Raw genomic sequence first — 24,050 nt, 5'->3', positions numbered from 1 at the left:
ACCAAATAATTTTCACAAGTGGCTGGTGAGCGGTGCCACATGTTAACCCAGAGTCATACGGAATGGCCCAGATTCTCTGTCCAGACACACCGCAGCCTTGACTGGAGGCCTTTTCTTTAAGGGTGGGCAGCAAGGCTGAAGAAAGAGGTCTCGCCATCGATTGATTTTCCTCACTTGCACTTGCCTGTATCCCACGCTTCACGAGGCCCGGGAGCAGCCATTGATTGAGAGGCCACGCTGGTCATTCTTCCATTTTCCTCAAGACTTCCTCAATGAGCTTCTGTCTGTGTCGCGGCCTCTTTCAGCTCAGGATGCGTTACTTACTTCTTTAGTTACATATCAGAAGAAATTAATGCATTAGTAAGTAATGGAGTAAAGGCAAAATCTGGTGAGCTGTATTGTGATATGAAGCATCAAAGAGGTTGAAATTGGATTCTGATGCCAACAGAATCTGATGGCATCAGCATTTCTAGTAGCAGTTCTTTGCGTAATATTACTGATATTAACATTATATCAGTACTCTGAGGTGCTGTTGGATGACGGCAACGTAAGCAAGAAAATGCACATAAAATCATAGTTTGAGATGTGGTATGTTCCAAGTACAGAAATTATCGACTGGAATTCCACATTTGTGAATAATAATTAATTTACTCTTTAATTTTTTTCTTGTAATATATACCCACAAAATAATTGTGGTTGCACATCTATAGTTAGTCACTTGTTTTGTTATGTACATTTGATTTTACTATTTATTGTTGTTTGCATTTAGCTTGTTGATGTCAATGCATGATTGACAACAAGCAGCTATTGATATTTCCGTCTTGCCCCCATGTATGATGACAATAAAGCTATTCTATTCTAGTTGCAACGACAGTTACTCTCTTTATCAATTAAAAGGAACTTGTTTTTTCTTTAAATGTTTTCAGTGAATAATTATTTTTGTAAGAAGAAAATAAAAAACGTCCATCCCAGTGTTCTAAGGTGTTGTCCTCAAATGACGTTATCCCCGAGCAACAGTTCAAAACCCAAAGATCTCTAACTCAGTCATGTAGAACAGAGAAAAGCAATAAATCCAATGCAATAACTGCAATGATTCATCACTGATCAAACCATTTGCTGGTAAAGTTTGTGATAGTCAAATCTCTAATAGAGAAATGTTTATGTGCATGTTTGCATGCTTGAGCTATTTGCAAATTAATTTGAAAATAAAATGAAAAATTTTAGTTTACTGAATTGGAGGAAATAAAACGAATGTGCTATTTGAGGAAGAACTGCATGAAACAGTTCTGCGGCTGCACACCTACCAAACTCTTAAAGTGAATGTATCACAAGTGAGCACGTTTTACATTTGACAAAACAATCTCACCACAAGGTCAATGTAACAGTTGTTCTGGAGATTTCAGTCATGTTACATGATCCTCATTAGCTGCCGGAGTTTGACCATTTTCTTTGAATTTTAGATGTTTTTTTTTTGTTTGTTTTCTATAAGCAAGCTAATGACTTCTTGTTTGAATCTGAATTATAATTGACAAATGCATCATTTGAAAGCACATAGCAAAAGGTTACATTTTAAAATTAAATAAATAAATACATTTTAATCCTTGGAAACATTTCTCTGAGAAGAAATTCTATCTGCTGGTGAAGATCAAATAATTTGATTGAAAGCACCTGAAGTAAAAATGAATAGAACTTCACACAATATCATTAACAGCAAATATGTGTATCTCATGTGCAAAACCATAACGATTAGACACGCCATCAATTTCACATATAATATCAAATGTGAAACACATTTAATATAGTTTATGCCATGTCATGTAATTTTACACTTTACAGGAATTTCTATTATTTCCTTTTATTCAATGCTGTATTTGATTTTGTGCTTCAGGTACCTGTATGCCATGGGACAGAGAGTCTGGAAACGCTGGAAAAAACGATATTTTGTTCTTGTTCAGGTATGAAACTAGTGAGACTTGGATCAGATGACTTCTATTGATCTGTGATTGATGTGGAATGTTGTGTCGGAGAACTGCTGCCGGCTGGAGAATAAAGGTCAAAGCTGAAACCATCAACAGCAAGTGACTGCTGTGACTAAATCGTTGATCCACATTTAATTCAGGATTGGATTCAAACATAGTTTTCATCAAATCCAGCAGGAGTGAAAAAAAGAAACTCTTTTGTGTCTAAAATGCTTTGCATCAGCCCTCGGGCCTTCACACAAAACATGTCCTCACACTTTTTCATAAACTCCCATTTCCCTTTTTTCAGTTTTTCTTTCTGTTTTTACTATGTGAAGCTGTTAAGTGGTAAGGCAGTCCAGAGAAAGGAATCAGAAAAATACAAAATACAGCATTATTAATAGTTTATTAAAGAACATCACCTCCCTGAACTTGAAACATATTTCTTAAAGTCCTCCTCTGAGTACTAGAGTCCTACTGAGGCACAGTTAAAAGAGTTTTAACTTGTGCAATATTCTTTTACACCTTTTTACTTGAGCTGTCTCGAAGCACTTAAGGATCACCCTGGATCTTTGTAGGGCAAGAGCAGACATTTAAATTAAATGGTCTTTTGTGAACTGAAACTTTGTTTATTGCTCTTTGTTAGAATTTTGTTCGAAAAGTTCTTTAAAGGTATGAACAGACTGAAGCTCTGCACTATATATATATATATATATATATATATATATTATTGGTGCAATTTAAAAATATTTCTTTTTTATTGTCCTTGCTTCCATAATGACATGGCTTTCCCAGTTTGGGTGGAAGAACTAAGCTCCATCTAACACTTTTGGGATGAACTGAAATAGCAGTTTTGAGACCAGTTTGGAGGTTGCTACAGCAACACAATAATGCCCTCAGTTGCCCATGTTCAACTGTTACAGATATACACGTGGACAAAATTGTTGGTACCCCTTGGTTAATGAAAGAAAAACCCACAATGGTCACAGAAATAATCTGACAAAAGTAATAATAAATAAAAATTCTATGAAAATTAACCAATGAAAATCAGACATTGCTTTTGAACCATGGTTCAACAGAATTATTTTTAAAAATAAACTCATGAAACAGGCCTGGACAAAAATGATGCTACCCCTAGAAAAGACTGAAAATAATGTGACCATGGGGACATGTTCAATCAAGGTGTGCCCTCTGATTGGCACCACAGGTATCTACAAACTTGTAATCAGTCAGTCGGCCTATTTATAGGGTTACAAGTAGTCACTGTACTGTTTGGTGACATGGTGAGTACTACACTAAACATGGACCAGAGGAAGCGAAGGACAGAGTTGTCTCAGGAGATCAGACAGAAAATTATAGAGAAGCATGTTAAAGGTAAAGGCTATAAGATCATCTCCAAACAGCTTGATGTTCCTGTGACTACAGTTGCACATATTATTAAAAAGTTTAAGATCCATGGGACTATAGCCAACCTCCCTGGACGTGGCCACAGGAGGAAAATTGATGACAAATCTAAGAGACGGATAATACGAATGGTTAAAAAAAGAGCTCAGAACAACTTCTAAAGACATTAAAGGTGAACACCAAGGTTATGGTACGTCAGTGTCAGATCGTACCATCCGTCTTTGTTTGAGCCAAAGTGGACTTCATGGGAGACGACAAGGGAGGACACCATTGTTGAAAACAAATCCTAAAAAAGCCAGACTAGAATTTACCAAACTGAATGTTGACAAGCCACAAAGCTTCTGGGAGAATATCTTGTGGACAGATGAGACAAAGCTGGAACTTTTTGGCAAGGCGCATTAGCTCTATGTTCACAGATGCAAAAATGAAGCATGTCAAGAAAAGAACACTGTCCCTACTGTGAAACATGGAGGAGGCTCTGTTATGTTCTGGGGCTGCATTTGGCACAGGGTATCTTGAATCTGTGCAGAGTACAATGAAATCTCATGACTATCAAGGTATTCTAGAGAGAAATGTGCTGCCCAGTGTCAGAAAGCTTGGTCTCAGTTGCAGGTCATGGGTCTTGCAACAGGATAATGACCCAACACACACAGCTAAAAAAACAAAAAAAAAACAAGAATGGCTAAGAGGAAAACATTGGACTATTCTGAAGTGGCCTTCTTTGAGCCCTGATCTAAATCCTATTGAACATCTGTGGAAGGAGCAGAAACATGCCATCTGGAGAAGGCACCCTTCAAACCTGAGACAACTGTAGCAGTCTGCTCATGAGGAGTGGGCCAAAATACCTGCTGAGAGGTGCAGAAGTCTCATTGACAGTTACAGAAATCATTTAATTGCAGTGATTGCCTCAAAAGGTAGTGCAACAAAATATTAAGTTGAGGGTACAGTCATTTTTGTCCAGGCCTGTTTCATGAGTTTATTTTTTTTAATAATTCTGCGAAACCACGGTTCAAAAGCAATGTCTGACTTTCATTAGTTAATTTTCATAGAATTTTTTATTTATTTTGTCAGATTCAAATTATTTTCTGTGACCATTGTGGGTTTTTCTTTCATTAACCGAAAGGTACCAAGAATTTTGTCCACATATGTAACAGCAGGGTCCACAGACTTTTGGCTGTGCAGCACTCTATTACCTGTTATCTTTGATTAGCTGAAGAAATAATTCCTTATTATGTAAAATGTGATAAACATGAGCTTTAGTCAGCTGTGAATCGAATGTCCTTCACATTAGCACAATAGTAAACATCTTCAAAATAGTGGGAAGTGTTGTACTGTGGGTTTTTACTGGTTTTGGTCTCAATATATCATCTTTTAACAGATTTATTAATGTGATCAAGATGTAACCATCACTGAACGAGCCTCAAAATGTATATGTACACTACCATTCAAAAGTTTAGGGTCACTTAGAAATGTTCTTATTTTTGAAAGAAAAGCATTTTTGTTATTTTAATGAAGATAGCATTAAAGAAATCAGAAATACAATCTAGACATTGTTAATGTGGTAAATGACTATTCTTCCAGGAAACAGCTGATTTTTAATGGAATATCTACATAGGGGTACAGAGGACCATTTCCAGCAACCATCACTCCTGTGTTGTAACGGTGCATTGTGTTAGCTAATGGTATAAAGCCTTGTGCAATTATGTTCACACATGAATAAACGTGAGTTTTTGTGGAAAACATGAAATTGTCTGGGTGACACCAAACTTTTGATTGATAGTGTATATGTACAAACAGTGTTTAGAGAGAGAAAGAAACTTTTCTTGGGAGCTTCAGGTGGTCAGTTTTGTGTAACTGTATAGCAGACATTGCTGGTGTTATGACCTAAGCCAAAGCTGCAGTTGTATAATTGTGCTGCGGGTAAAATTAAGGATAGGATTTTTGTGTGTTTAAAAAAAGTAATTCTGTTTCTTTCAGTTGTCAGAGTCTGTATGAGTTACTTTCAGTTAAACTGAAAGGGAACAAAAAAATAATTGCTGGTGAAACTACTGTGAATTACTTGTTGTAGTAGAAGTTTTCTTCCATCTGCTCTTGGCCTTAAGTACCAAAGCCTCAGCAGGACAAAACATAGAAATGTGGTATAAACAAACAGGCTGTGTATTTTTATTTAGCATATGCCAGAATAAGTCACTGTCTGAATGAACAGACTGCATTAATTTATAATCTCAGTTGTATATAAAAAAAAAGCTATGGAAATGTAAGGAAACCAAATATGCAACTGTGTTTGAGTATGTGTGTGCTCCTGAAGTGTGCTTAATTTCCAGTCTTCAGTGTGCATCTTGGTCCTGCAGGTAAGCCAGTACACGTTTGCCATGTGCAGCTACAGAGAGAAGAAAGCTGAGCCTCAGGAGCTGATGCAGCTGGAGGGCTACACAGTGGACTACTGCGACCCTCAGCCAGGTACACACCTGCAGTGTAACACACAGCATACACCTGAGGAGGATTCATGGAAATTTTCAAGTGTCGCTAGGTAATAAAACTTAAAAAGTCTATCAATATAAAATGTTTTATTTGAGTTGATAGAATGGATAGCTACTGATGAGGCGATTGAGAGGCTGGGGCGGCAGTGTACTAGCATGGCATGAGAGAACAACAGAGATAGAGGGGACTTCATTATCAAGATTTGACAGGCTGTTTTTGTGAGGAAGAAAGTACACATGGGGTTTCTTTATGAACTGAACGTAGTGTTTACATTGATTGTTTCATGGTAGTTTGATGCATTTAAGTGAAAGTGTCACGCATTCTGTTGAACAGTTTCCTTACTGTATTGAAAAGGTGTCAGTACAATACAACTACCATATCATTGCCCAATCCTGTTTTTGTCCTCTGTGCCTGCATTCAAGTGTCCCCACCTTTACAGACTGAGAGACTTACACGGCGAGTTTACAGTTAATCTGTAAAGCCTGTAAGATTGCCCTCCACAATTGTTGAAGTCACCATGAGGCTAATGTTTAGATGTCAGGTCCTGACTAGCCCCTCTTCTAGTAGCTTTTGTAAGTCAGAGCACCTAAACATGTTTCCAAAGTTTACTGTCAATGTTCCAGTACAAATTTGGCATCCACTACAACACTGGCTATTGACATTAAAACTAGTGTTATTTTAATAAATTAAACACTGATTAGAATAGAATCACTTTATTCATCCCCGAAGGGAAATTCCGAAGGTTATTGAGTTAGTATACAAAAGAACTGCAACTATATCTGAAAAATTGAGAACACTGAATAAAATCAGTAATTAAGAACCCATTTTATGCTACTTTGCAAGTTTATAATTTTATTTTTGAGGTCCACCAGAATATTGTCTTTTAATGTTCAAAAAACACCTTATCTTTCAGGTCATACTGTACATCCCTACCTATTCTCTCTATGTTTGAAATGCTTCTTTCAGCCCTCCTACCCAAAAAGCTCAGTGTGCTTTGGTTGGTCAGCTGACCAGACGAAATGAGACGACACTGGTTGTGTACCATAACCCTAGAGGAAATAATGATGGACTGCGAGGACGCTGCTCACTGAAACAGAACCTAGTAAATCCTGTTTCACTTCTGCTCTCCATTTTAACAAAATCAAAATAAAAGCTCAAACTGTCGCATCTAACAGTAGCTTTTACACAATTCAGAATGCCATAATAGTTTGAAAAGTGGGCAGTCTCACATAAATTCAGCATACAACAGTTAAGAAGAATAGTTCAGAAGTGGATTTAAGAGTCAAAGTCTCAGCAGTGGTCATATAGCATGTTTTATCCTCTCCTAGGATTGTCCTGGATCAAGGATATCTGGCAGACTAGATGACTTTGATGATAGTGAGCATTTCTGACTTTCTTCATTTGACTGATGACTTCTGCCAAGAAAAGAAAGAGATCGCAAGAGATAGTGAAAAATTTCCTTTTGATTTACTCTCCTATCCTTTACTTATTTATGAAGCAGATGCTATTAGAGATGTGTATAAGGGCAAAACTGAGAATACATGAACAACCTTAAGCTGGACAAAGGAATGGTTTCTCAGTTAGGAATGTAAAGCTTGGAATTACAGAGAGGCATGTATCATAATATCCAAAACTGGAGCGAGAATTTATAGAGTTTGTGTAATACTATTGGCAAAATGTGGAGTGAATGGAAATGTTTAATATCCTTTCATTTTCTGAAATTAAATGTAAAACGAAGAAATGTATTCAAACTACTCACATAATAGAACACAACACAAATCTTCAGCAATGGTCATACCAGGGCTGCCATCTCCTGTGGAGTGTTCAGTTGGAAAGTTAATTTACTCTCATTCAACAAAATTTGCATTGGTCCTCAGTGCTACTTCCATGAGGAAATAGATGTCATGCATGTGGTGCTTCTTTCGTTGTTCTTATTATATTGTTGGGAGCTGCGTAGAAGAACGATGTTGGAGAAAGGATATTTGTCTTTTATGCAATCTGCAACTGACAGATGCTTTTATTTTGACACACAGTCAACACACAATACAGGAAATGTAGCAGGAAGACATTAAACACACTACACCACACTCACGGTCCTTACAACGTAACACTTCAGTAAAGCAATTAGACTGACTAAACCACAAAAACGCAATAAAACACAAACACTAGTAACACTATAACACTAACATAAACCACAATAACAACATATAAACCCCAAACACCCCGAACTCATTGGTGCATTGCAGCACAACAATTCAGTCACAGAGACCGTCTCTACGATCGCTACAGTATATTCGCAAATTTGATTGTCATGTTTCACAAGCATATGAATTATTGACAACAGAGAATACTGTGCAGCTGTTTTGGTAGACTTGGCGAAGGCATTTGACTTTGTCGATCACTTCATTTTGTTGGAAAGTTTATGAAATATTGGTCTTTCCGAAAATTGTGTAAGTTGGTTACAGTCACTGAGGGTGGAGGGTTTTCTCAGACCTTTTATAAATTCTCAAAGGTGTCCCACAGGGTTCAATACTTGATCCAACACTCTTCACATTTACATCAACAATATAACCCATTGTGCTGTCCTCACAACACGTACCTGTGTGCTGTTATACAGCCAGCGAACCTTTCAAAAAAGACTCCGTACGCCGGGTTTCCTTTTATCGGCTTTATGGAGTCTTCTTGAAGCCAGTAATCGGCAAATGGTAAAAAGACTTTGGTTTTCTCCAGGTTCAACAGTACAGAACAAACTACTGTCTCACAAAGTTTTTCTTCCCTGTTGTATAAAACAAAGATCCTCTCTATCAGAAATGAACACCCACTCTGTGGTAAAAAAAAAGAAAGTAACAGAGATCCTCAATAAAGAGACGTTTCACTCTGGCTCTGATGACAGTTTCTGAAAATCAAATTCAAACAACATATCTAAACACAACTCATCCGACTCATCAGTCATCAAACTCTTCATCTTAAAGCAAAAGGCATAACACCCATACTGTAAACAGTTCACACATCCATCTGTATACCAATAATCCCAATGTCCATACATCTAGTGCCTCAGTTAGGCAATATGTGTATGTATTTTCACCAAATACATACGAGAAGCCCAGTATGCAGACAATATTGCCATATTTACCAATGATGGCACCACGCTTCAATGTCTGTTATCCGCATACAGCAACCTGTCGCTGAAAATGGGTCTCACGATCAACATCAAGAAAACAGAAACCATGAGTGTCGGTGAACAGCTGGATTTCTATATTGATGATCACAAATTGAAGAGAGTAGACCGCTTCAAATATCTCGGTAGTTATGTCACAAAGGACTGCAAGCTAGATGATGAGATAAAAGCACGGATTCAGGCTGCATCGTGTGCAATGGGGAGGCTCAGGGATAGGGTGTTTGACTGCAGAGATCTGACAGTTGAGACAAAACTTAAAGTATACATTCATTGCATCATTCCGCTAATGTTGTATGGAAGTGAATCTTGGACTTTATATCGGCATCACATCAAGCTTTTAAGGACCATCCAGCAGCGGCATCTGAGATCAATTCTTACGATCAGGTGGGATCACTTTATTACGAACGACGAGGTACTGGATCACGCAAAGTCCACGGACATTGAGATCATTCTTGTTAGAAACAGATTGCGCTGGATGCAGGGCCGGCCCTAGGACTTTGGTGGCCCTAAGCAAGATTTTTTTTGTGGCCCCAAAACATGCACAGGGCAACTACCAAATCACATGCACAGCTTGTAATTGGGTTAAAACACACATGCACATGATTAACAGCAAATATCCAGCCCACTCCTGAACTTCCTTTTTGGAGCCATGATGCCATCTCAAGTGCTACTGCTTTTCCATCTGTGGCTTCTCCAGACCAGTGTAATCGATCAAGTTTGAAACGGTGCCGTGGTGTCACAGTAGCCTAACTTACGCACGAAGCATGGAGTCACCAACTGACTGCTGGTTTATTTTTTCTTTCCTGTATTTTTCCCATATAGTTTTCTAAAAAGCCAGTTTAAATTGATATGTTACCATGATGATTTATGTTTTATTGGAATAAAGACAGGCATGGGCGTAACCACCATCTCAGAAGTGAGGGGGACAAATTTTTCAGAGCGATTTATCATTCTCTTACATTTAATTGCACCGTCCTTAGTGGCTAAAGAAACACATAATCCCTAACAGCCACAGTGCAATACCAGGGGACCAACTAGGCTAGTTCTTTAAACTATAAAGTATAAAACTTTAAACTATAAAATCTAAAGTTTTAGTGGCCAAACTCTAGTTAAGTTGACAACAATGTCCCTTGAACATCTACTGGACGAGTAGCCAAAGGTGCCAAACATTGAACATGAAATGATCAGTACTGCCTGGTTTCTCCCTGCAATAGATATCTTATTTTCAGGAAGTTATAATCTCTTCTTACCTGTAAAGACCCTACATCATTGTCCCTGCTGCTGGCCTCTGATCCATCTCCTCCCTGACTCTGCTCTTTCTGTTATGGCAATAAACATAAAAAAAATGTGGTAAGAAAAATTCTGAAATAGCATTAGGAAGAGTAAAAATTGCAGTCGAATTTAACCTCAAAATCACTTTAACCCATAGATACATATTTTTTTCTCAGCCACTTCTATATATTTTTTTCACCTCTGCAGACCCTGCATGGTCAACATTACTGCTGGCCGCTGCCTCTGGTCCATCTCCTGCCTGACTCTGCTCTTTGTTATGGAAATAATCATTAAAAAATCTGAAAATCAAAATTCTGAGATAGAATTAGAAAGAGAAGGAGTAAAAAATAGTTGTAAATTTATGCCATAGATACACACGTGGACAAAATTGTTGGTACCCCTCAGTTAAAGAAGGAAAAACCCACAATTCTCACTGAAATCACTTGAAACTCACAAAAGTAACAATAAATAAAAAATTTATTGAAAATTAAATAATCAAAAACAGCCATTACTTTTGAATTGTTGATTAACATAATTATTTAAAAAAACAAACTAATGAAACAGGCCTGGACAAAAATGATGGTACCTCTATAAAAGATTGAAAACTATTTGACCAGAGTGACATGATTAACTCAGGTGTGTCATTTAATTGACATCACAGGTGTTTCCAAACTCATAATCAGTCAGTCTGCCTATTTAAAGGGAGACAAGTAGTCACCCTGCTGTTTGGTGAAAAGGTGTGTACCACACTGAACATGGACAACAGAAAGCGAAGGAGAGAATTGTCCCAGGACATCCGAAAAAAAATTATAGACAAACATCTTAAAGGTAAAGGCTATAAGACCATCTCTAAACAGCTTGAAGTTCCTGTGACAACAGTGGCTCATATTATTCAGAAGTTCAAGACCCACGGGACAGTAGCCAACCTCCCTGGACGTGGCCGCAAGAGGAAAATTGATGACAAATTGAAGAGACGGATCGTTGGAATTGTATCCAAAGAGCCCAGAGCAACCTCCAAAGAAATTAAAGGTGAACTCCAAGGCCAAGGTACATCAGTGTCAGATCGCACCATTCGTCGTTGTTTGAGCCAAAGTGGACTTCATGGGAGACGACCAAGGAGGACACCACTGCTGAAAAAAACTCATAAAAAAGCCAGACTGGAATTTGCAAAAATGCATGTTGACAAGCCACAAAGCTTCTGGGAGAATGTCCTTTGGACAGATGAGACCAAACTGGAGCTTTTTGGTAAGGCACATCAACTCTATGTTCATAGACTCAAAAACCAAGCATACGAAGAAAAGAACACTGTCCCTACGGTGAAACATGGAGGAGGCTCAGTAATGTTTTGGGGCTGCTTTGCTGCATCTGGCACAGGGTGTCTTGAAAGTGTGCAAGGTACGATGAAATCTGAAGACTATCAAGGCATTCTGGAGAGAAATGTGCTGCCTAGTGTCAGAAAGCTTGGTCTCAGTCGCAGGTCATGGGTCTTCCAACAGGACAACGATCCAAAACACACAGCCAAAAACACCCAAGAATGGCTGAGAGAAAAGCGTTGGACTATTCTAAAGTGGCCTTCTATGAGCCCAGATCTGAATCCCATTGAACATATGTGGAAGGAGCTGAAACATGCCATTTGGAGAAGACACCCATCAAACCTGAGACAACTGGAGCTGTTTGCTCATGAGGAGTGGGCCAAAATACCTGTTGACAGCTGCAGAACGCTCATTGACAAATACAGAAATCGTTTAATTGCAGTGATTGCCTCAAAAGGTTGTGCAACAAAATATTAAGTTATGGGTACCATCATTTTTGTCCAGCCCTATTTCATGAGTTTGTTTTTTTAAATAATTATGTTAATCAACAATTCAAAAGTGATGGCTGATTTTGATTATTTAATTTTCAATAAATTTTTATTTTGTTACTTTTGTGAGTTTCAAGTGATTTCAGTGAGAATTGTGGGTTTTTCCTTCTTTAACTGAGGGGTACCAACAATTTTGTCCACGTGTGTAGCCTATTCTTTTTTCTCCTCCCTGACTCTCCTCTTTTGGGACCAAAAGACTTAAATACATGGAGAGCAATTGTGAGCACATCTTCTGCCCAGAAATGAAAGAGGACTGGGTTTATTCCAAGAATAAACAAATTAGCAGTAATGTAACAGAGGCAACAACATTTAAATGATTGTTAACTAGCTTAACATATTGATATACTGCCACGTTTTACCTTGTCATCATTTAGCTAACAAGTCCAACATTGTTTGCATCCAACAAGGTCACACAACTTACACGGTTTGTTTGGAAAAAACTGTGTAAAGTTTTTTGCTTCTTGCTGTCTCTGGCTGGTTTGCTAAACATGACTCCAGACGCACATTCAGCACTGCTCAGCACAGCAGCACGTCTCCTCTGGAACACCTGCGTTAGCATGTGCTCATGGTGCATTCAAAGACGGCTCGGGAAAACACGTTACTGGATACTAATAACGGATTTAGCTGTTGTAACGGCTGAAAAAAGTGCCTTGACATGTCTGGGGCTGCGGCTGCCGCCCAATCAGCGACACTGAACTTACAACGCGTGTTGGGTGGTTGCCAGGTTAGTCCGAAGCAAGTAATGTTAGATGGCAGTCTGTGGGTAGACCATCAGACACAGTCAATTCGGGGGCCCCCTGGTGGCGGCGGGGCCCTAAGCAGCCGCTTAATTCGCGTTTCGGGAGAGCCGGCCCTGGTTGGATGGGTCATGTTGCACGTATGCCAGATGTGCGGCCCGTGAAGGCACTTCTCTTTGGAGTATTAGAAGAGGGTTCAAGGAGAGTTGGGCGCCCTCTTCTTAGATATAAGGACACCTTGAAGGACATCCTAAAGTGTGGAGCTGCTCTCGGAACATGGAGAGAAATCATAACTGGCCGGCTAGCCTGGCGGAGACTCACATCTGACATCTGTGACAAAATAAAAATTGAGAGACGGAACAGGAATATAGAGGGGAGGACCAAGCGTCACGATAGGGAAAGAAGGTGCAGATAGTAATTTTGGAATCCCCCCTGGGACTGAACTTTTTTGCCGTTACAAGAATCTTTTTTACTCATCTGAAAAATTTTTTTGTGTAATACCCGTATCGGGTGATAGGCGTTATCATTATTATTATTAGTGCCTCCCTCCACACTGCCCTGTCTGTGCTACAGATGAGCTTCAATAAAATTCAACACACTTTTTCCGATCTTCTTCTGGTAGTAAACATAAGCAGAAACTAAATGTATGGTCTTCAGCAGAAACCTCCCACAAATCAACATCCAATCAAATTTCTGTCACTGAATGACTCTGAGATCGAATTTGTCCTGCTACAAGTATCTGGGAAGGTAGTGTCTACAGATACAGACCTGTACCCGTAGCCTGTGGCCTACTTTCCATTTGCCAGACAGATACGGACCCGTACGCGAGACTCGCGAGTCAAGAAGCTGCTAACCACTGCAAACTGTTGAAAGGTAAGCAAAGGTTAGGTTAGGGTTAGTGTTAGGGTTAGGTTTAGGGTCCGTACCTGTAGTACCGATGCTACGGGTCCGTACCGCTAGCATCTACCGGGAGTCACATGACCAGATCTCGCGTATCTGATTGGCAAATGGAAAGTGCCGTATCCGTAGGCCACAGGCTACGGGTATGTCTAGCAACCTCCATCTGGGAATTTGGCTTGATTGTTCACTCTCCTTTGAAACACATATCCATACTCTCCTTTCCAAAGTTAAATGTAGAATCAGCTTTCTCTACCAAAACAAATCTTTATTCACACACGCCGCTAAATTCCTTCTTGTTAAAATGACAGTCCTTCCATTATTTGATTATGGTGATGTCTTATACAGATCCACTTCAAAAACGCTCCTCCATAAATTATGCACTATCACTCTGCCCTCCGCTTTACTGCCAGAGCCCCTTACAACACCCACCACTGCACTGGTGAACTGGCCCTCTCTTCACTTCTGGACACAATTGCACTGGTTTCTGTACATCTTACAAATCCCTCATTGGTAAAACACCACCATATCTGCGTTCATTACTTACTATTCATAACTCACCCACACTCTACTCTTCTAACAGTCTCAGTATCCTCCACATTCCCAAAGTCCATACCACTCCTGGTCCTATCTTCGTTACAGTTTTTTGCTGCTAATGACTGGAACTCTTTGCAACAATCCTTAAAACTAATCTCATACGTATTACTCTTGTTGTTTAAAAAGTCAGAGTAACACTTCAGGACCACTGCACCTAATTTTAGCCTTTCTATTTTACAAGTCATTGCGGAATTTGTTTTGTAATATTGTGTGATTTGCTGTACGTGTAGTTTGTTTTTGTTATGTTTGTGTGCCGCCTCTTGGCCAGGTTGTCATTGAAAATGATATATTTTAACCATTATTTAACTAAACATACATGTGTACATGTGTACACATGCAGAGGTGGAAAAAGTACTGAAAAAATGTAATTGAGTAAAAGTATCTTTACTTTGTTTAAATTTTACTCAGAGTAAAAGTAAAAGTACCCATCTAAAAATGTACTCAAGTAAAAGTACAAAATTACTTCATTTAAAATGTAATTTGAGTACAAGTTACTTCGTTACTTTCATTTATTTAATGCAAAAAAAGGATGAGTCATGAATAAAGTTCAGCACAAGTTGTTTTAATCAACTTTGAGGCGTATTAAAGTGCACATCCACACTTAAAAAAGCTCAGCTGAGCTCAGTAACATGATCCTCAACACAAGGAAAACAAGGACAGTCACAACCTGTACTGTATAGTGCAAACTTTTTTCAGTCCCATTGTCCAACCGACAACATTATGAGAAGATTAAAGAAATTTAAACAAGAATCAAAGTATTCAAAAACACAAAATCCACACAACATAAAGTGCCCACAGGATTGCACAAATAAAAAACAAAAATCACAATAAAGTGCCCACGGGATTGCACAAATCAAAAAAAAAAAAAAAATCACAATAAAGTGCCCACGGGATCCCACAAATCAAAATAAAATGCACACAGGATCCAACTATTCAAAATAAAATGCACACAGGATCCGACTACAATCCATAATCTACAATTTTAGACCAGTAAAGCTTTTGTTTAGTTTCAGCAGCAGCTGATTTTCAAAGTTTTTGGCTGTAAGTCTTGCTCTCTTTGCTGTGAAGAGCAAACCGGCAGAACTAAATAGTCTCTCACAGGCGGCTGAGGTGGGAAGGCCTGTGTTGAGTTTCAAAGACAGTTTCTAAACGTTTGGAAACGAGTTCAGCAGGTCCATGCTGTCTGAAACACAGGCAAGGTACCCCTCCAATTCCCCAGAACCCTCTGACCTGCGGGACTTCATCGTGGAGAAGTAGTCCTCTTCATCTGATGAATGCTGCCTGAGTGCGCCCTGCTCCACCTCAGCATCTGCCATCTGGTCAAGGTGATGCCTCACATAAAGAAGTCCTGTTTAATGACAGACACCATAGGAAATTAAGTACAGAGCTATTTGTTCTAAAAGAGTACTATGATCAGCTAAGTCAGATAACATACTGCACTTCAATACCCCACCTCCCACTAACAAACACGCGAGCACAATACAGATGGTTAACTGTAATTTCACCTCATGTTATGCTTTTTAGTATTTCTACGCGTATTGAACAATGGAGTCATACCTGCTTCAATGACTTCAGCTTTGTCAGTCCAGCCCGTCTTAAATTTGGGTAGGAGGATTGCTGCTGAGATAAGCTCTCGGTCGTCCATCATGACTCTGAAGCACTTCTGGACCCCTTGCTGTAGTGCCGAGATGAGAGGGAGGCACATCTTGACCGACGCTTCCTGCCTTCTCAGTTTGGACTGCAATTCAGAGATCACTGGGAGCAGCCACCCAAGGTGTGTGTTGGTCTCTGACTGAAGAATATTCAAGGCCTTTGCCACTGGTTTCATCACACAGCAGAACTCATCCAGAAAAGCAATTTCTGCTTGGCTCAACCTGCACAAGATAAATAAATACAAAAACAACAATTGAGTTTTGTTTATTAACATAGAAGGATTTGGACTTTGTAACCATAAAGAACAAAATAGCATTAACATCATATAATATTGTATTGTATTATATATTGTGCATTTTATACTCTTGAATCAGCACTGTTTATTCATCATGAATTTTGACCAAGCTATATATGCCAATTAAATATTTTAAAGTATTTACATCATGTAGTCTTCTATTATATTGTATTATAGACCCTTTATTTGTTTACAAACATTGTGACGTTTTTTTGTGGGCGGGGCTTATGCTGGAGGCAAAAGCGGAGCGAGAAGTCAAGCGGGACTGGGAGTATATAGTTTGCGCTGGGAGTTTGCACTGCAAACTCGAGCATTTTTAACCCGTTAAACTTCAGTGTACCGCCGGCGGTACACTTACTAATTTGCATAGGAATTTAAAGAATGGCCGAAGGCTGCAAACGCAATTATATAAACACTATACGCCGATGGAAAGCTTAGATTCTCATGAATCCGCCGGTATAAACCACTTTCAGATCAGATGTGATTACCACAGCGGGTAATATAAACACATTTGTCCGACAAACAACGAATATCCATCCATCCTTTCTCTGTACACGGCTTTAACGTACACAGCGCGACTCACATTTCCGGGTTCATTATTACACACAGATGAAAATATTCCACAAAAAACGGCCATAATCCAACCTTGGACATCCAGACGACACAAGCCAGTAAACTATTTTGTCCAAAACATGTCTTGAAGTCGGTATATAATCCATGAATCAGTCGTTTTCAAGGAAATGCACCTCGCGATGCGCGTCCAATATTCCCTGTATTTCTCGTCATATTTAACGGGTTATTGTTTTTGATTGTATTTTTTTCTGTGTCTTGTTGTGTCCTTGTTCTTATGGTGTGTGTATTTGGACCCAGTGTCTGGAATAAAGCTGAACTGAATTGAATTTAACTGAATATCTTTTTATTTACAAATAGAATATTAGCGATTTTTTGTACTGAAAATGTCTGGAATTGACTGCAGCTGATCGTCTCTGTCCAGTCTTTTCGCCTCAGTGCATTTAACCACAATCGTCTTCGTTCCCTCTGAGCACGAGTGTTCAGTGGAATCCTATAAAACTTTAATTTGCGTTTGCCAATGTCATTCCTCCTATTCTGGCATCCAAAAACACTGCAGGACGACATTTTAGAAAAGTTGATAGAGCCTAGTCCCTCAGTCTTTCGCCTTTCGGTCACGGCCGCGGGCTTCCTCTTTTGCCTCCAGCTAAAGCTGTGACGTCATTCGTGACGTGAGTCATTAAAGGGTCTATATGTTTATTGTGTATTTTATACTCTTGCATCAGCATTGTTTATTCATTATGAATTACAAATATCAAGATATGCTAATTAAATATTTTAAAATGTAAAAACAAAAACTCACATTTTCACTTTCAGTTCTTCACAGACATGCCTAATGGCATCCTCCCCTTGTTCTTTTATGATGCGTAGGATTCTCTCCACAGCCATGTATGTTGAATTCCACCGTGTCTTGTTGGGTCGAATGAGCTGAAGACCACATTTGTCTTCCATAGCTTCTGCTGCAGTGTGCGAGCGACCTGACTTATTCCACAGAGTTTGGCATTTGCCAAAGGCGGCACGTGAAAGCCTCTTGTAGGTGTCGTTCTTTTCAGCAAGGTCAGCATCTGTTGTGGCAACTAAGTTCAGCAGGTGGCATGCACATCTCTGATGTTTGGGGAGCTGGTACTCAAGGCCATTGTCCTGTTCAAGGATGCTGAATGTGTCTTGAAACTCAACGTCCTCATCCAATTCTGAACCTTCTTGGTCTGCATCTGACCCGGCATCCTCATCCTCTGACTGGCTCTCACCAAATACAGAGAAGGCCTTGACAAAATTGGAGCCACTATCTGTGGTGGTTCTTACCACTTTACCTCGAATTCGGTATTGGCAGTGGATGTCATCCAGGACACCGGCAAGCACATCAAAGGTGTGTGAGCCTTTTAGCCGCTTGCATGCCAACACGACAGATCTTCTCTCGAAGGTCTCAACATCAATCCAATGGCATGTGACCCCTATGTAGCTTTTTTGGTGAGCAGACCAACAATCTGTGGTGGTTGCAACATGATTTATGTTACTGAGGTGTGCTGTCAACTTGGTCTTCATATCAGCAGTAGCTTCAGCAATTCTGCTCTTAACTGCGGGTCTGGAGAGCATTTTGTATTGAGGATTGAGTGCAGCAGCAAACTCTTTAAATGCTGGTTGTTCCACCAAAGAGAAGGGGTGGTGACCTTCACAAATAAGCCTGATGAGGAACCGGTCAACTGTTCCTTGAGACACACAGATGGCACCACCCACTGCAAGTTTGGCCTGGTTGTCTGGGAGCTTGCTCTGTTTACTTTTGGTTCCTTGCTCCTGTAGTGACTTCCGTGAACATGCACTAAAAACAGCAAGCTTTGATGGATGCTTTCTCTGTAAATACACACGAGGGTCATGTTAGAAAATGCTATTTAAAAGCTAGAACGTTTTTTAAGCTAGAACAATCTCATCCTTATAAAAAAATGTGCTGTACTCTCACTATTATATAAAAAATGCAGATTGTAATAGGCCTACTGTAGGATTGCTGCAGTTACCTAGGCATCTTTAGCTAGCACCAAACGGAACGGCAAGGCTAGAGCCGAAAATTAAAGAATGAAGGGCTTAGAAAATAAAGCAGGTCGAACGATTTACAGCACCATGCAGGTATAAAGTAAATATCGAACTAATACAAAGAAAACTAGAAAGGCACTCGGAGAGCGCATACCTCCGCCATGCCGTTTGTCTGTCCGTCTGTGTGTGTGTGTGTGTGTGTGTGTGTCTGTTTGTCTGTTAACAGCATAACTCCATCTCTCAATTGGACAGAGACCTTCAAAAAATTCCTGGATCCAGACGGTGATTCGGATCACCTCCAAAATCTAATCGATTCTTACTTGTGCTCTTCCGGACATCCTGTAAAAATTTGGTGAAAATCCGTCCATGACTTTTTGAGTTATGCTGTTAACAGGCAAACAGACACACACACACCAACACGGTCTCACGGGGATTCGTGAAACTGTCACGTCAGTTTTTGTTTCGGTTTCGTGCGCACGAACACGATGTCGTCATGTTTTTCGTGCTGCTCACCACGAGCGAAACCCGCTGTGGTAATCACATCTGAAAGTGGTTTATACCGGCGGATTCATGACGATCTAAGCTGTCCATCGGCGTTTGCCGCCGCCGCCGCGGCCGCCGGACATTCTTTGAATTCCTATGCAAATTAGGCGGATTCATGACGATCTAAGCTGTCCATCAGCGTTTGCGGCCGCCGCCGCGGCCGCTGCTGCGGCCGGATGTCTGGCGGCCGCAAACGCCGATGGACAGCTTAGATCGTCATGAATCCGCCTAATTTGCATAGGAATTCAAAGAATGTCCGGCGGCCGAAGCGGCGGCCGCAGCGGCGGCCGCAAACGCCGATGGACAGCTTAGATCGTCATGAATCCGCCGGTATAAACCACTTTCAGATGTGATTACCACAGCGGGTTTCGCTCGTGGTGAGCGGCACGAAAAACATGACGACATCGTGTTGGTGCGCACGAAACCGAAACAAAAACTGACGTGACAGTTTCACGAATCCCCGTGAGACCGGGCTGCACACACACACACAGACAGACAAACAAACTCCGGTGATTACATAACCTCCTGGCAGAGGTAATAAAACAGCTAACCGCGACATAGCCGCTAACCACGAGCTAGTCGTTCTTTGCTAGCACCGAACAAATAGCAAACTAACACAAAAAATAGAAAATCCAAAAATCTAGCAACAAGAACGATTTACAACTCGGAGCAGAGATAAAATAACAAGGAACGAATTAGACCTGATAAGGAACAAATACAGGAAAAATAACAACAAACCACGGCCTAGCCGCTAATCACAAGCTAGCCGCTACTAGCTAACACCGGACAAAACGGCGAACTAACACAGAAAATAGAAGATCCGAGAATTTAGCAAATAGAACGATTTACAACACAGAGCAGAGATACAGTAATAAAGAGCAATTACAACCTGATAGAACAAATAAAAACATGCCAACTTACCACCACATGCTTTCGCAAATTGGACGTTAGTAGACACCCCCCCAATAAAACAAAATGGCACCTTTCAGAGTGGCCTTTTATTGTGGGCAGTGTAAGGCACACCTGCGCACTAATCATGGTGTCTAATCAGCATCTTGATATGGCACACCTCTGAGGTGGGACGGATTATCTCAGCAAAGGAGAAGTGCTCACTATCACAGATTTAGACAGATTTGTGAATCATATTTGAGAGAAATGGTGATATTGTGTATGTGGAAAAAGTTTTAGATCTTTGAGTTCATCTCATTATAAATGGGAGCAAAAACAAAAGTGTTGCGTTTATATTTTTGTTGAGTGTATGTGTGAACAGACAAACTGTGAACATCTCTGTGTATTTACAATTTTAAATGATCCCAACCTAATGGAAGCTGAAAAGTCTGATTTTTTTAACTGTTACCAAGCATTTACTTGGAATCGACTTCAAACTAGCTGACACCATGTCAAAAAATAAATAAATCAGCAGTGTGGCTGCATCTTGTTCACAGATGGCCAAAAAATGAGCGTAAATTTTGCAACCGGTGTTTGCACATCACATCAACAACTGACACAGCATATCATCTATCGGTCTTAGATAGAAAACAATGTCATGTTTATAATATCTTGCAGAAGTACAACTTACTGAGCTCTGAGAATTTTTTTAAAAAAATGTAGATTTGCTTGTTTGATCTACAAGGTGTTACATGGACTTGTCCCACCCCGCCACCCCCCATGTCTGACTTTCTTAAAAGAAGGGCTCACAGTGGTCACAGGGCCAGGGCATCCTATAGAGGGGACTGGGAGGTGTCACACAGAAAACAGCCTTCAGACAAAATGCTCCTTCTGTGAAGGGCAATAAGATCTGGAACAGTCTTCCACTCTCCATAAGGGAGTGTCCCACGTTACTAACCTTCAAAACTCACCTTAAACAGTGGCTGAAAGTGAACCAGTCTTGTGACCATTGACTTTTTAACTTCTTTGTGCACTTTTTGTAATGTGCTTTTATTGTCACCTATTGTCATTTTACTGTGACCTATTGTCCTAGGTTTCACTGTGATGTTTTTTGTTACCTGCCTATGGACTGCGGATGTAAATTAGTATTGTTGCTATAATCTGGCATATTTACGTCTGTTGCTGTCTGAACAGATGTTCATTAATGTGCACTGTCCCTATCAAATGAATAAATAAATACAATAAAGAGTAGACTAACTGTACCAACTTTCACATTGGAATGTTTACGATTTAAGTTTGAACATGTGCCGTATGAACATATTTAGAAGTTTTGTCAAGCAAAGCAGCAGGCTTATCCAGCGACAGTTCTTTGACTCCAAAATCTGCCAGTTGTCGCAGCTACACCCAGACCAAGCTAGGTGTGAAGCCTCCTTTCACTTTAAAAAGGAGAAATTATATCAGAATGGGAATACTGAAGTATATAATTAAGTTAAAATTATTTAATACAATACAATCCTAAAATGACAAACTGTTCTTCCCCTGCCAACAGATTGGTCGAATGGTAGGTGCAATTTCAGTCAAGAAAGATTTTCTTTGGTTGACCACAGCAACTAAGATTAAGCATCGGTGAGAAATCTGTATCTCCAGAAACAATTGTTTGCTCACTGTTCTAATTTTGACTTTTCTGTTTTTTCCTTGTGCTTCTCCTTAGGCCTGCAGGGTGGTCAAGTATTTTTTAACGCAGTGAAGGAAGGTGACCTGGTAGTGTTCGCCTGTGATGACGAGCAGGACCGGGTGCTGTGGGTCCAGGCCATGTACCGAGCCACTGGACAGTCCTACAAACCGATCCCACCACCACAGGACAAAACCACAAACTCCAGAGGAGGAAACCAGAAACCAGTGTCTCCCATCAGTAGGTTCTGACTGTATTTTTTTTTTGATGATATAAACATGAAAACTGTAAATAAAGGCAAAACAGCATCATAGAAAAATGGTGCAGTAAAGTAACCAAGGTCTAGATTGTGTGCTGAAAAGGGGACTGAATACACTTGTAAGCCTGAAGCTCACACTATAAAAGTTCTAAAAGATTTACCTGTAATTTCCTCTGATGAGCGTGAAATTGGTCTTCCTGTCATCGTAGACATGGTCACAGCGCATTGGCAGAGTTCGGCATCATTCCCTCAAAAAAGCTCTGCTCATTGCTTTTCTCTTTCACACACTCACACACACACACACACACACACACACACACACACACACACACACACACACACACAAAAGCGTAGTTTGGCAGGCAGAGATGGAAAGATAGCAAACAGCACAATCACTTATCCACACATACTCAAATACTGAAAGACACCCGTAAAATGTCTGTAGGTTCTCATTCATCCAGGTCATGGTTATCCAAAGTTGGTGGTCTGCAACATCATCTTTCGCCAATTTACAATCAGGTCCTTTCAAAACTCCCCAAAAGAACTACTCAGCAACTACTTTGTGATACCTGTAAAAATACACCATCAGCCAGGAAGTACCAGGCCATGATAACAGGCCCTGCAGTTATCAGGGGCTAAACAAGGAAAATCCTTGACATTTTTTAACGCTACACATAGAATGAAAGTCCACTTAATAATGACAGCTTGTCTGCTTCTGCCTACAACGTGGATTCTTGTATAGAGGTTTGGACTCAATCACTCTTTTTGAAATTACAGGCTTTAAAATGTCTCCAAATGAGAGGAGAAGATTGAGTTTATATAATCGTGCTTTAAGGATGTATGATCAGCACTCACATCACGGTGTCGCATATGGATAATTTCTGCTGATTTTGGATTATACAGTGCTGCTTGAAAATATTTGAAACCCTTGAACAATTTGGAGATTTTTATTGCTTTACCCTGACTTTTAAAAATAAAGTCAAAGCCTATCATTCTCTGGACAGATGAATCCAAACATAATGACAGAACCAGCAATGAAGTTGTGGTGGGATTGCCAAGAATCACAGCTACTTCTTTTCGGCTCTCAGGATCTGACCAACACCATATAATCAAGTATGCGGTGGATGCTGAGGGCTGTTCAACAGAGTGTCTTACCATACTGTCTTTCTCATTGTCAGATCATGGCTAGACTGAAGGCTTCTAAGGAGATGAATCTCTAAAATATACTGGCCTTCGAAAAAAAAAATTGGACACTAATATTTCATTGCACTGCCTTTTGCTCTGAGAAGGACAGACATTCGCCGTGGAATTGTTTTGATAAGTTCCTGCAATATCGCAGCTTTTATTTGTGTCCAGAGATGCATTAATTTTCTACCAAGATCTTATATTGATGATGAAAGAGTCAGACTGCTGCACAAAGTCTTCTCCAGCTCATCCCAAAGATTCTCAGTGGGATTGAGGTCTGGGCTGTGGAGGCCAATCCATATGAGAAAATGATGTCTCATGCTTACTGGTCCACTCATTCACAATGTGAGCACCCTGAATTCACCATGATTAATAAAGTTATTGTATTGTATGAATCCTGGCATCGTCATCTTGGAACATGCCCACACCATCAGGGAAGAAAAACTCCACTGATGGAAATATCTGATCATTCGGTGTATTCAGGTGATCTCATTCTTTGGGAACATAACGTTGCTGAAGCTGACCAACCCCAGCTCATAACCTCAAACCCCATAGGATTGTAGAAACTAGGCATG

General features: G+C 40.0%; 1 protein-coding gene across 7 annotated transcripts in view; it reads left to right on the top strand.

Annotated features, from left to right (window-relative positions):
- The window catches only part of cadps2 (Ca++-dependent secretion activator 2), a 561,419-nt gene that overhangs the window by 296,191 nt on the left and 241,178 nt on the right, over window positions 1-24,050 (top strand). For all 7 annotated transcript variants that reach the window (XM_051951549.1, XM_051951548.1, XM_051951546.1 and 4 more), the window contains exons 9-11: window positions 1,889-1,955; window positions 5,714-5,822; window positions 22,071-22,271. In XM_051951549.1, coding sequence (XP_051807509.1) covers window positions 1,889-1,955; window positions 5,714-5,822; window positions 22,071-22,271 — 377 coding nt within the window. The remainder of the gene's footprint in view (window positions 1-1,888; window positions 1,956-5,713; window positions 5,823-22,070; window positions 22,272-24,050) is intronic.

Source organism: Acanthochromis polyacanthus, chromosome 8, assembly GCF_021347895.1.
Source record: "Acanthochromis polyacanthus isolate Apoly-LR-REF ecotype Palm Island chromosome 8, KAUST_Apoly_ChrSc, whole genome shotgun sequence".
NCBI classification, from domain to species: domain Eukaryota; kingdom Metazoa; phylum Chordata; class Actinopteri; family Pomacentridae; genus Acanthochromis; species Acanthochromis polyacanthus.
This window is presented reverse-complemented; position numbering and strand designations above follow the sequence as displayed.